This window comes from Anguilla anguilla, chromosome 8, assembly GCF_013347855.1.
Source record: "Anguilla anguilla isolate fAngAng1 chromosome 8, fAngAng1.pri, whole genome shotgun sequence".
NCBI lineage: Eukaryota > Metazoa > Chordata > Actinopteri > Anguilliformes > Anguillidae > Anguilla > Anguilla anguilla.
The window spans coordinates 40,117,823-40,132,720 of record NC_049208.1 but is presented as its reverse complement, the minus strand read 5'-3'; the positions used below and the strand labels follow the sequence as shown (position 1 = coordinate 40,132,720).

The window sequence follows — 14,898 nt, the reverse complement described above, 5'->3', positions numbered from 1 at the left end:
CGTCATTGTAGAGAATAACTGTGGTAGTCTTGCTGCTCACCGAAGACTAACCAATAATTCCACTTGAGAGAGACCACTGTTTGCTCCCCACAAAGACATTAGCTGTCACAAACGCTTGTGCTCATATTGGATACAGACTGGGATACATGTGTTTCTTAATGAGACGTACTAGAGCACAGCAGTGTTTTTCACATTCAGATCATTCGGAATTGGCTATCGTTATTCACTAAATTTTAAATTTCAGAAATTGCGCCTGCATCATAATAGCACCTGAGCACTGGCCAAGATTAGTCAAAGATGATTGTAATAGAATCGGGGGCGGTCTCTACATCCTACAAAGGCCAAAATCGTTCAAATAAATCCTCTGTTTAAACACACTTACATATTTTCCAATAGGAAACATTCGTCTAGAGATTAGATTTAGCTCATAAGAACACGTCCGGCCATAACAAAAAAGAGGTAACGCCCATTTTCTCTTCATCACATGGCTGCTTGCAGGCTTTGCGCCTAACGGTAAAAGGATGGGTGAACGGGGGGGGGGGGGGGGGGGGAGGAGAGCTTTGCGGGTCTCCTCAGTTCACGATCTCCGGGTGGTCGTAGTAGCGTTCCAGCTCGGCGAAGATGTCGTTGGGGTTCTTGCAGCTGAGGTTGCAGAAGCAGGCGTTGATCCACATGAGCTGCCAGGAGAACGTCGCCCCGTTGGGGCACCGGAACTCCACCTCGATGGTCTTGGACTTGTAGGGGATGCAGCAGCGCTCGTCCGTGCAGACCCCGCAGTACTTGGGGCGGTACGGCCGCTTGCTGACGCAGCCTGAGATGGTGAAGTTCTGCGCCTGGTCCTCCCTGTAGATGTTCAGACACTTTTTCCCCGGCTGGGACACAGGGGAGAGAGAGAGAGGGAACGGGGCAGAAGGCCATGAAAGACTTGGAGGGTAGCGTCTCAGCAGAGAGAGTAACGAGACTGCTGGAAAGCCACTCACTTTATCCACAGAGTTACGGTTAAACTGCCAAGCTTTTTACTGCTGATGTACTCAGTAAGAATGGCTCATTCTGGCACAGATGTGCATTCCCTGCAGCCACTGTGAGTGTTTTATTCAGCAAAAATGAGGAATATGCCTTTCATATTGATACGTGTGCATCTGTGTGTGAGTATACAAAAGGGGTGCGGCCAAAGCCAAATACCTTATTAGGAACTGCATGAATAATGAACCCTGAACAGATAATGATTCTATCCAAACATCAAGGCTTACATTTGTTATTCATAATATATCGCATCATATATTGTACTTATATTTGAACGTCACTGAACACATACGAACATATTATTGAACATTTATGAACCGTATACTTTCAGTGGCTCAGCTTTGAAAAAGCGCTACCTTGATGTGCTCGGTGATGTCCACGTCACACGGGCGGATGTTGCAGAGCCGCGACTCCTTCACCATCTCGCACTGGTCGTTGTCGTTGGAGATGCGCATGGACAGCCCGCGGCCGCAGGTCTTGGAGCAGGGGCTCCAAGACGTGGTCTGGGTCACGCAGTTCTTCTGCCAAACCTCATTGCCAGTAATGCGCGCTGTGGCAATACACAAACCAAACAAGCCTAGCAATCTGAATAACAGGCCTCAGAAATTATGATACATTTCTGTTGAAACCACATGTGGCTTTCTTTTAAAAAAATTGTTGTAAAAGCCTTTGGTGAATTATAGGATTCCACTGTATATTGATGTAAGTTCCACAGTACAGTGCCAGATGGAGGCTATGTAGTCAATATCTCTTCAGACTGTTCTGCTCTGTTAATAATGCACTTTTTAAAAAGGCCAACACTCACACATCTGTTCGTATGCACAACGGCAAATCATTTGTGAGAGTCTTTTGTGCAAGTGTTTGGCAAGTGTTTTTAAAAAATACATTACATGAAATGAGCCTTTGGGCTTTGCTGGCTGTGGGTTATTTCCAGAGGGGGAGACAATCATAAAACATTACCAGTGAACAGACCAAAAATAACAATGACAAAACATACTCCGGAAAGGGTTTGGCCAGCTTGACACAGGGCTCTGCACTTCCTGTCCTCTCTGAAGTGACAGGAAGTGCACACACCCTATGCAAACACATGCCTCATTCCACACATTCAGAAAAATACTGCAGTTTTACTTCTGCTAAAAGGTGTTTATGATCTTCACTCAACTTTCCTGGCAGCACTGCTGCTCTGACGCACATTCATGTGAAGTTCAGATCACGCTGGAGCCTCGCGGCGTGACGGTCTACCGATTTAAGAGAGAGAACAGCGGTACCTTCTGCGTGCCTGGGCGCAGCCTTGCGGGTCTTCCTGGGCTCGTCGCAGATCCACTGCTCGCAGCAGCGGCCTGGCAGCTTGACCCGCTTCGGGTGCTGGCACCAGACCAGCGGCGGCTGGGACTCGGTGCACAGGGGCACGCAGCCGATGGCCCCGTTCACACACAGGCAGCGGTACTTGCAGCTGGGCTGGAAGCTCTGCCCGTTCCGGTAGATCACGCCGTCGTGCTCACAGCCTGTACCCACCAAATCTGTGTTTCACAGAGGGGAGACAAACCACTGTGAGGCCTGACTGTGAGCAGACTGTGATCAGACTGTCAGTACAGGCTGTGATCAGACTGTCAGTACAGGCTGTGACCAGACTGTGACCAGGCTGTGACCAGACTGTGACCAGACTGTGACCAGACTGTGACCAGACTGTCAGTACAGGCTGTGACCAGACTGTGACCAGTCTGCGATCAGACTGTGATCAGACTGTCAGTACAGGCTGTGACCAGACTGTGATCAGACTGTTAGCACAGGCTGTGACCAGACTGTGACCAGGCTGTGACCAGACTGTTAGCACAGGCTGTGACCAGACTGTGACCAGACTGTCAGTACAGGCTGTGACCAGACTGTGACCAGGCTGTGACCAGACTGTTAGCACAGGCTGTGACCAGACTGTGACCAGACTGTGACCAGACTGTTAGCACAGGCTGTGACCAGACTGTGACCAGGCTGTGACCAGACTGTGACCAGACTGTGACCAGACTGTGATCAGACTGTGAGCCCAGGCTGTGACCAGACTGTTAGCACAGGCTGTGACAAGGCTGTGACCACACTGTGACCAGACTGTGACCAGGCTGTGACCAGACTGTGACCAGACTGTGATCAGACTGTCAGTACAGGCTGTGACCAGACTGTGACCAGGCTGTGACCAGACTGTGACCAGACTGTGACCAGACTGTTAGCACAGGCTGTGACCAGACTGTGACCAGGCTGTGACCAGGCTGTGACCACACTGTGACCACACTGTGATCAGACTGTGAGCCCAGGCTGTGACCAGACTGTTAGCACAGGCTGTGACCAGACTGTGACCAGGCTGTGACCAGGCTGTGACCACACTGTGACCACACTGTGACCACACTGTGATCAGACTGTGAGCCCAGGCTGTGACCAGACTGTCAGCCCAGACTGTGACCAGGCTATGACCAGGCTGTGACCAGACTGTGGCCAGACTGTGAATCTGTGCCCATGAACATCTAACACAGGGGTCCTCAATCTCATCCAGAAAGGGCCAGTGTGGGTGCAAGCTTTTGTTCCAACCAAGCAATTACACGCCTGATTCTACTAATCAAGGTCCTTAGCAAAGACTCTAGTGGTTGATCAGGTGTGTTACTGCTTGGTTGGAATGAAAGCCTGCACCCACACCAGCCCTTTCTGGATAAGACTGAGGACCCCTGATCTAACATGTTGAGGATGGTCAAGCTGTTGTATCACTCTAAAAGCTCAGACAAGGCAGCTAGCAAGGGCCAGGTACATCAATTATTAACTACAAAAAAAATGCATTCACAAATAGACAAAAGCAACATCTTGGCTTAATGTCATCACCATTGTGCTAACAAATAGCCCACTGGCTCTCCCATGTCATAGGTCTAAAGCACTAAATACCTAAAAAAAACTGTACCAGACAGCACAGACAATGAAAAGTTTAATCTTTAAACTGGGAGTTGGACAGTGTGTGCTCATGTGCATGCCAGTAGTCACACCTACGCCTGCGGCTAACTAGATAAACGCTCCTCCTTCGACTGTTAACATAATTATATCTATAAATAATCCCCATATTCTGTTTCTTTAAAATAACAAGCTATATATAATATTCCACTTATACTTATGATTATAAATATGATTTTTATATATTATACATATTTGAACAACAACTATTTAAACAATATAAATGTAAACAATTAAACAACAAATCCAAAGTTCATTAGCATTGTGCACTTCATGAGTTATCAGAGTGCCACATAACTTTACCACGCTGTCCTTTACGGTACAAGATGCACATGCAATTCTCAAACTGGCTCAAAATGAATTGGACTGTATATAATATTTTGAGACGAAAGAAGATGCCCAATGCACTTCAAGCCCGCTAAATAAAAGAGAACTGAATAGGTGCTCAACAGCCAGGATGAGTAAAAAAAACTCCTTACCTGAACACTTCACAGGGACTGGCCCGAAATAAGGAACACTGAAGCACACTTTGCTCAGGGCAAAATACACTGTGTACAGAACAGGGCAGGACTGATGGCTCAACATCCATGGCATCGTCCACATAGAGAAGAGCCAAGAGTGTTTTTTGACTCTGAGGAAAGACGCTGTAGACGTTGAAACATCAACCCTACCCTGTCATTAAACAGTGTTTTTTTGCCCTGAGCAAAGGGTGCTCCAGTGTTCCTTATTTTGGGCCTGTCCCCGTCAAGTGTCCTCCAGTAAAAACAGTTTCATGCAGAATAGAATAACTACTTTCACAGAATTTTCATAATGCAGGATATATTTATTAATGATTTATGTTCCAGGTTTACCCTCTGCTACAGGGTGCAAACAGGGATATTCATAGACAAAGCCATCTGGAATGGAATGTTACACTTGCATACTGTGTAAGAATATACTAAATTTCAGGTTCAACTCATATTAAAAACACGCTACATTACTGTCACTGGTTCAGAAAATAAGCGTATTTTAATTAGCGAAAGTAATCACAACAGCTATTTAATAAACAGCTTAATAAACGAGCAGAAGATACAGCAGATAAATCAATGGAACATGATTACGAGAAGTGTATGTAAGGGAGGTTATAAAAAGATTGAGGACTGTTCTTGAATGTTAAGACTGAATGTTAAGACTGCGATTACACATCTGGAACTTGAGCAGTTCTTCTTCTGAACTTCCCAGAATATATTAAACAAACCATAGCTGGATTAAATGAATGCAGTGATGCGTAAAACAGAAAGTCCCACAGGTTATGCCGGGCCACTTACATGCACACACTCCTTTTTCGTACCTAGGCTTGTCTGCGCTGTAGTCGCAGTACAGTCCCCTGTGGTAGTCGCAGGTGTCCGCCTCGTTGCAGGTGTCGCCCACCTGCTTGGCGCAGGCCTTGCAGCAGTCGCAGCCGTCCGTCAGCAGGCTGACGCCCAGCGGGCAGACGGGGGCGCTCTTGGGGCACTTGCAGGGCCATTTGCAGTACTGCGTCCGGTTATAGGGCTCCACCACGTCCGGCGCAGGCGGCATGGCAGAGGGACTTTGGCAAATAGCCTGTAAAAAAGGAGACAGTATCTCCATCAGTGGGGTCTCATTTGCTAGGAGGTCTGTAGACAGTTGACTCACATGTAAAGGTTTGCATTAAAGTTTTGAAATATCAAATGTCTTTCCAGAGTTCTTAGTAAATGAGATGGGACATGGTCTTCAGGGTATTAAGTTGTTGATATTTTGCTCTATTTTTTGCGATGATACGACTATGTAATAGTTTAGACTCCCTTGACATGTTAAATTGATTTACAAAATTATCATTAGAGAACCTATTTAGATTTTAACATCTAGCACTTACAAATACATAAAACAGCATCTGGCAGAAACATCCAAACAATAGATGGGATGTATGGAATACAAGGATGTATGGAATTTGAAATTTTTGAATTATTGGTCAGACGTGCATTCCAATGTACCTTTATAGAATATATTTCATGTACATTATATGACCAAAAGCATCTGGACACCAATTTGTCTGGAGCTGTTTTTCCATGATTTGGGCTAGGCCCCTTAGTTCCAGTGAAGGAAATATATGCTACAGCATATAATCATATTCCAGACTATTCTGTCCTTCCCCGACAGTTTGGGGAAGGTCCTTTCCTGTTTCAGCATGACAATGCCCCCGGGCACACAGCGATGTCCATATAGAAATGGTTTTGTCCAGAATGGTGTGGAAGAACTTGACTGGCATGCACAGTGCCCTGGTATCAACCCCATCCAACACCTTTGGGATCAATTAGAAAGCTAGCTGCGAGCCAGGCCTAATCACCCAATCAGTGCCCAACCTTACTAACACTCTTCTGGCTGAATGGAAGCAAATCTCTGCAGCAATGCTCCAACATCTAGTATAAAGCCTTCCCAGAAGAGTAGAGGTTGTTATAGCAGCAAAGTGTGGACCAACTTCATATTAATACCCATAATTTTGGATGAGATGCTGAATGTCAGGTCATATACTTGGCCATGTATTGTATATTCCCTTAGTAATGAAAATGCTATATATGGTTGAAACTACAAGCACAAAATAATACCATATTATAATACTATTATATTTTACTATATACTGTAGTTTACAAAACTATAAATTGTTACTTTTATTTTATTGTACATACATTGATCACATTGGGCTCAAGTGTACTTTTTGGACCCTCCTTGCTTCCATTTCTAGACACGCTATGTCTTGAAGGTCTTTCAGTTTCTGAAATGGCTGTTGGTTTTGTCACCTGACCCTGCAATGTGTCTGGCTTTGTCTTTTGTCCCAGTAGTCCAGAAGCCTTCGTTAACCTCTCCTGAATACAGAATCAGAATTTACTTCGAAAAGCACCACAACAGCACAGATTTTTAAAATCCCTTATTCCAAAGCATATTTCTTATTTTAAAACCCTGCGCACAATGGGAAAAAAAAAATACAGAAATAAACAAGGCCTTCAGTTGGCGACCTTGTGAACTGTAATTGTGACTGCTGCTAATCTCGGCGTTGCTTTGATAAGCAATAAAGTTATATAGCAGACAGGCAGTAGTACATCCCTGTAGATATCCTTGTTAATGATTCCAAACAAGTAAACTGCTCAAAGAGTGAGAGTGGTAAGGGCGCCATGTTTCAGATCAAATATAAAGGAAATCTGCTTTGCGCTCTTTCAGAAATGTCATACGTAAAAATATCTTGCTCGCTGAATGCCAGATTTCACGACCTGTCCTAGCAGAGTGAAACTGGATGTTTTAGAGTGTTTAGAGATAATGAGTCAGAGATAAATAATTACAGATTGCACTGCATGTTTGTTGAAAGCATAGGCTAAATGCAAGACTGTTTGTCATTCATGAAAATGTGCGCCAGTGGGAATTTATTTATTGGATCGGTTTTATTAGGCTCCCCTAATGTTCCCTTGAATGTCCCGGAGTACCAGAACATCTGTTTTTTCTGTCACATTCCTGGCCACATTGTTGGTTGAATTGTTAGGATCCTTAGGTGACCTTGCGCTGGAGGTATCCAGTGTTTCACAATTCAGGCTTAAACTATTAATAATTAATCAATTTCTGCAGTTACTGATCACAGCTATGCAACCGTATAGCCATGTCTATATAATGTACTTTCACAGTGCAGTTGTGAAACCCTAGCATTGCAATGTTGCAGTGAAATTGCAGTGTTCCCTTTCTTCCACTAGGAGGAGCAGAACTACACTCATGAATCAATGACATCTCTATTCTTTGCATTGTCGGTAAGCCACCCTTATTAGTATTTTGCATAGCTTTGTTTAAGTCTGGAATAGAATGTTTCTAACATATGCACATTTGACTGGTGTGAATGTCCATGCGAAAAGTATAATATATAGACCAGTGATATTCATTCCTGGTCCTCGAGAGCCACAGGGTTTTTGTTTTCGTCTTAGTATCAGCAACCAGTTCAGACCCAAGAAATCAGGCGAGGTCAGTTAACTGAAATCGACAGCTTTAATTGATCAGTTAAGTGCAGAGTAACAACAAAAACCAGCAGACCCTGTGGCCTGACAGGACAAGGAATAAAGCTCACTGATATAGACTAATTTCTTTATGTGTCATTTTGTGTTCCAACTCATTGTTTGGGTACCAATGCTCAACTTTACTTTTGTGTATTCAACTTTTAGAGGTGAAATGCCAGTGAAAGTGAAAGTGATACTGAGACCACACAGCATGTGACAAAAGCAGAGTGCCCAATGTACATTATTCTCAAGTAACTCAATACAACTGCAAAACTCTTGGAGTTTTGCAGAAAATATTCCATTGAATGCATGAGTGAATGGTGAGTGGGCCCTGTGATGGATTGGCGACCCATCCAGTCCAGTATGCATTCCTGCCTCATGCCCTCAGCATTCTGAGATAGATCCCCCCCCCCAACGCTGCCAACTGGTCTTATTGAGAGACAATTGAGAGATTTACATTTTCATATAAAAATCAAACTTTTGAATGGATTCCACTTAAGATTATCTGCTTATATAAGTGCATATATCATATAATGAAATATTAAGTGTTTATAGACACTTAATATTAAGTATTACGTTTATACAGTTTAAAGCATTTTTAATCATGAAAAAACTGGTTTAAGCAGGTGTGTCCAAACTTTTGAGTGGTACTGTACATAATCACGATTTTTTTTAAGTCAGTGTTGCAACCATGCTTAATTTGTATAGCAGTTATGTTTATAAAGGTTTAAAGACTTGATGAAATCCAATAAACCTGTGGGTGTCAATCAAGTTTTGTAATGATTATAGATCCCACAGCCAGACAGTGTTCTTTTTAATTCTCATTATTGGCAGAGTTGCAGGTTCATGCTCACCCTAAAGAAGAGATGATCCTCCGATGTATTAGTTAATATGTTGAGGTCATCTCAGGACCTTGACAACCATAGGCTCTGCTGCTGTAATTAAATCCTGATTAACTGAGCTGTCCTTCAAGCAGTTTCGGAGGTTTCCCTATTCAAAACCATGTTTGTTAGGTATTTTATGTCAGCAAATGCTGAAAATTAAAGTCAGTCCTTAAAACTATTTGAATAAACGTCAAAATCAATGCAGAGAAATCCAATTCAAGTCTGGCTTCATTAACAAACTAAGTTAATATTAAAGCATGATACTAATAGCAAACATATTTGGATTGACTACTCTTAGATTGCCTAGCATTCCTCAAAGTGAAGCATTATATTATAAAGTACTACTACTAATAATAAAATATTGTAATAAAATATTGCTGATTTTTGTTAAACTTAATAAAAATCACAATGCTAAAGTAAAGAATGCAAAAGACTTCATGTGCTGAAGCCTATCCCAGCATGCATTGGGCAAGAGGCAAGAATACACCCTGGACAGGGCACACACACAATTCACTCACCATTCACTCACACACTCCTACCTACTGATATTTACAGTCATCAATTAGCCTAACCTGCATGTCTTCAGACTGCGGGGGAAACCGGAGTACTTGGAAGAGACCCAAACAGACACGGAGAGAACATGCAGACTCTACACAGAAAGTCCCAGGCCGGGAGTTTAACCCAGGACAGTGTTACCCACTGCACCACCCTGCTGCCCTAGACAAAATTATTGGAAAGTAAAAGTTTTTTGTGAGTTTTTCAATAGGTTAACATTACACTCATTCATCATTAGCTAGCTCTTGGGCCTTTTTTGTGATACTACCTTGTTGTATTCCAGAGACTGCACTGATGTTCTCCACTTCTGTACATTGCTCTGGCAATGTAATATTATTATTATTATTATTATTATTATTATTATTATTATTAATAATAATAATTACATTTATATAGCACTTTTAATGCTCAAAGTGCTTTACAGTGAAGGGGAACTCACCTCACCCACCACCAATGTGTAGCACCCACCTGGGTGATGCACGGCAGCCAATTTGCGCCAGAACGCTCACCACACATTAGCAAAGGTGGAGAGGGAGAGAACATTTATTTAGCCAATTAAATTAAATCTGGGGATGATTTTTAGTGGCAAGTTTGCGAGAGCCAGATCTGGGATTTGGCCAGGACACCGGGGAACCCCCTACTCTTAGCGATAAGTGTCATGGGATCTTTAGTGACCACAGAGAGTCAGGACCTCGGTTTAACGTCTCATCCGAAAGATGGCATCTCCTACAGCACAGTATCTCCGTCACTGCACTGGGGCATTGGGGTTTATTTGTGCCAGAGGGAAGATTGCCCCCCTGCTGGCCCACCCAACACCACTTCCAGCAGCAACTCAGTATTCCCTGGTGGTCTCCCATCCAAGTACAAACCAAGCCCACACCTGCTTAGCTTCAGCCATTTGGCAGGAGCAGAGTGCATGGAGGTATAACTACTGTGTACCAACTACTGCATTAAACAACTAGTGCAGGGGCGAATATGAACATATTAGCAGCATTAGTGTATATCAATCTCAATTAGTCAATATCAATATGATTTGTGATTTCAAAAACAACTCAACAGCTGTTGCTACTTTGGAAGTTCTGATCGTAATTAAGATAAAGAGACACTCTCAGACCCATAGGTAGAACCACAGGACATTCCACTTTATTGTCATTCAACCTGAGGGTGGTCTTCTGCAACAACTCAAAGTAGGCTAAATGGAAGCACTTCGACTCACTGAATTTATACTGACTACAAAATAAGTCAATGCTCTAACCTGTCATTGCATTTTGTATTAAGAAAGCTAGATAGACAGTACACATATTCCAGTTGCATAAATCACATTCTAAAAAATATTACACACAGTTTTGTATGCTTAACACTCCTTGACATTTTGATGAATACAATTCACATACAATTACTGTACATAGGATGTGAGTTAGTGGACCACGCTACTTCACCGCATACGCACACATGCATATTTGACATACAACTGACAGTGTTCATCTTAGCAGTGAGTTATTTTAATTTAATTTTGTCTTAAAGCTTTCTTAAAATACATATTCACAGATTTTCTCTGTTGAAGACAGTTTCAAACGATTTTGAAAATATAAGATAATACTCCCATCGGTTTATCAGAGAATGAGTAATATAATGTATTTCAGAGCTCCAATGGTCTTGAAATGAAATTAATTAAATACACACTGTAACCCTATGTGACCACAAGGTGCCAGTATAATACAATCTACCAGAAGGATTTAACCCAAGGAAAAAAATAATGTTGATAGAAAGAACTAATTTACGGACTCTGAATCAGTTCGAGCTAATAATTGCAGTGTTTCTGGATTGCCGGATCTACGGTTGAAAGGACTGGATCGATTAATGTTCCCAGTACTTAGTCTACTACGACACGCTCACCGTCAGTTTCCGTCAGTGAACTGGAAAAGCACGTCAAGACCTTTTGCTGATTGAGCACTTAGTGACTTTTCAGACTTCTGAAATGAATGCTATTTTTCTACATCCTTGAATTACGAACATACGTCAGACACAAGTGCCCTTATCTTCCACACGTAATGGAAATATTCCCATCCACGTTTCGATTTTGCGATTTTGTAGTTCTCTATTACACTACATGCCTGGTGCTTCTACCATCCCTGCACTAGTTCTCCACACGCCCTCCAATGGAAAGGCTATTTACATCAGCCAATTAAAATATGTTCAGTCGTTTCTCTTTTTCCGGGACAAACAAAACAATTTCCAAAGACAATAATTCGAAACTTTAATTAATTATATTAAAGTTCAGTCAAGAGTTCATTGCTTCAGTGTTCAACCTCACAAATGCATAAAAAGGTCACTCTTACCTGCAATTTTGTTTACCTTACTTTTAATGTATATAGGCCTATGTAAGCCGATTATACATGAATATATAAAATGGCGCAGTGTTGTTGAGCTGCAGTGGTTGAGATGGAAACTTGCCCATACAATGTAAAAATGAAGGGCGAAATACTTAAAGGGGTTATTTAAGTGCAGACGTCAGTGGCAATGTAGTACGCTCGAGGAGTTGGCCATGCAAAATAACTGCCAAAACAAGGATGTTGTAACTTCCAGTTAATGACCGCAAATGTGTCCTGCGGTCTTAAATTCAAACTTAATTTGTTTTCCTAACTTGTGTTTCTGTCACATCCCTCTTGTCATCCCAAAATAAATAGTCTACGATTCTGTCGTTAACGTGACCACAACACATGCCAAGTAAGTTATTCGCTCCATCCAGAGGAACGGATTTGCAAATACATTGTCTTAATATGCTGATCGTGTTTGTTTTGAAATGTTCTTGTGTGTTTCTTTTAACAGTATATTGACAATACAAAAATGATAGCGTGCAGTATTTACACAGTTTTGCAGTATTCAAAAATTAATAGAAGACCAGCAGAAGTTGTGTTGCAGTGTAACATCGCCTGTGCACTTGCTTCTTTTAAAAGGACTGGTACTGCACCTTGACTACAACTTTTGGATATCCTAAGTAGCCTAGCCTACAAGGCGAACCAAAGATGTTTGTTTTGTACGAAAACATCACTTATAAATATAAAACAACAATAAAAATACTACCATATGTTATATCCAATATTAACTATGTTCCAGCTGTTTGAGAACAGCCCGTAATAACATGTTTTCGTCGTATTTGTATTTATACTAGCTATAATATGCTATGTTTTGCCTCATTTTGAAAGCCTGCAGTGTTTAATAATGCAGTATTAGTTTAAAACGTTCTACATAAGGTTTACTCTCTCATGTCTGTTATCCAACTTACTCATCGCTAGACACGATGCTCATTCTCAATTCCCGTTCGCCATCCACGTTCACATTAAACGTGGCATCTCATGTAGCCTAATCAACCCACTACGTTATATTTTGTTATTTTACATTAAAATTAGCATCGCCTTCTCTGAAACATGGTCCAAAAGTACAAAAATAAAGATTGAGAATAAATCATTTGGAATATAAGGTAACCCAAAACCATTTGCTCACCTGATGAGTGCTGGTCGCTATTAGAATCCACGGCAGGAGCCACCTCATTACTGGAGCCCAGTATGAAATTCATTGAACCCAGAATAAGATCCTTGCAAGATCAAAAATCAGTTTCCCTCCAGATTTAAGACTAACTAAATTTCGAGTCTCTCTGAAGACCTTTAAATCATTTGCGTGCTTGTTCGAGTCCGTCTTGACGTCAGGACATCGGAGGAACTCTGGCATTTTAGCTTCAGTGTGTCTATCCCGTGCCCTTTTCTTTCTTGTTCCCCACCTTCGCGCGCGCACCGTCAACGACCCTTAAAGGGAAAGCAATAGCAACCACGGTTTCTCACTGTCAGACCACCAGTCTTGCACTGTAACACAAGCAGTAAGATTCACATACATGAAAATATTTATTTTATACTTGGTTCAAAGTTTATTTATTTGTGAACACGGTCGTGAAGTATAAAAGAGACGTATGACCCAGCAGTGTAGTCCGTCCACAGCATTAACAAACTACCATAAGATTTCAGAGACATGTATTTTCCATAGGTTGTTGGATTATTCTAATGTTCACGTCACTATAATGCGTCTTGATTTGGTTGATTGTTCAATTTCATTAGAGTTTTGTAAAAAAGGAAAGTCTGTTATTTATTGGATACAGAGAAAACGTTTCAGTGGTAAATCAACTCTAACAGAGTTTGTATTCCAGCTGGGACCATATGTACGCTTTTAGATTTAAAAATACTCTGTCAGAGTTGATTTTTCACGGAACATTTTGCAGTGTACCATAACTCGAATGTTATTACAGAGAGATCTATTCTTTTATCAGCCCCTGTACCTCCTGGTGCCTTGTAAGCTTTTGATAATCTTACTGTATCAGCATATTACATTAAATGACTGTGCATTTAGATTAAATTTTAGCTTGAATTATTAATGTGAATTATTAATGTGTGTATTTGTTATATCTAAATAGAAAATAGAAAATAATTGATCATAATAGACAAAATTGTTTCCCCTTTTTAAGATTTTCTGGCACATAAAGATGGAACATGACCTATGATCTAACACAGACATACTGCAGGTTGTATACCTTGGCAAGAACGGCTTGCCACCTGTTTGACATTCAGCATCCATGAAACTGCTGCGGCCGAGACAGCATAAGTGTCATCTATAGGGGCGGGGCCTGGGGGAACATGTTCCTTCCCTCTTCTGAAGGAGCATCATTCATCCCAATCCCTTTTTGATTGACAGTCAGGTCATGCCATGCCTTCCAAACCACCATGCAAGAGTGCTTATTCTTCCTTTGCTAATGTGAAGATTGTGCTCATAGTCTGAGCATGCTGTCCTCATTGTGCACTGGTCATGTTTAGGAAAACACAATGGCAAATAAAGGGATCTCAGTAGAGCTGAGATTTTGAATTGGCCTGTTGGCTTGTCCAAGTTTGGATGACTGTATGACTGTGGTTAGTATAACTGTGGTTACAGAGGGTTCCAGATTTGGCAAGGACATGTCTTTCATTTTCCTGATTAAAAGCAGTTCCAGTTTGTGAAAGTTGGACAAATGGTTTTATGAGACGTTAACTGCCAACAGGGCGGATTTGTCATTGCTGGCTATGCGATAGCCTTGGGTGTGTTGTTCTAGTGATGTCATCTTATCTTTGTCTACAAGCATAATCCAGTTAAGTCCAAATGCTGTCCTTTTGTAAGGAGCCATGTGATACTGCATATTAATGCCTCAGTAATTTGCACAAAAAGTATTTATTTGCCATGATTTGGCAGCACAGATACACAGTAAATTCCAGTCTACCTGATGTCACACCTGTGTTGCACTGATTCATTTTGTCTGGTATTTCCTTTGTGAAATGACCAGGGACCTTTGTTAAACTGCATCACGGCAGCAGTTAAAGTTATAAGATGTCTCAGGAATATGTTCT

The 14,898-nt window shown here is 41.7% G+C and overlaps 1 protein-coding gene across 1 annotated transcript; it reads right to left on the bottom strand.

Moving 5' to 3' along the window:
* Positions 1-529: 529 nt before the first annotated feature.
* Positions 530-13,254, bottom strand: ccn4a (cellular communication network factor 4a). The gene is made up of 5 exons (XM_035429239.1): positions 12,980-13,254; positions 5,313-5,589; positions 2,292-2,543; positions 1,380-1,573; positions 530-872 (listed from the first exon to the last, which is right to left on the bottom strand). The coding sequence occupies exons 1-5, from the start codon at positions 13,025-13,027 to the stop codon at positions 573-575; spliced, it is 1,071 nt and encodes a 356-aa protein (XP_035285130.1). The 5' UTR covers positions 13,028-13,254; the 3' UTR covers positions 530-572.
* Between the last annotated feature and the right edge of the window lie 1,644 nt (positions 13,255-14,898).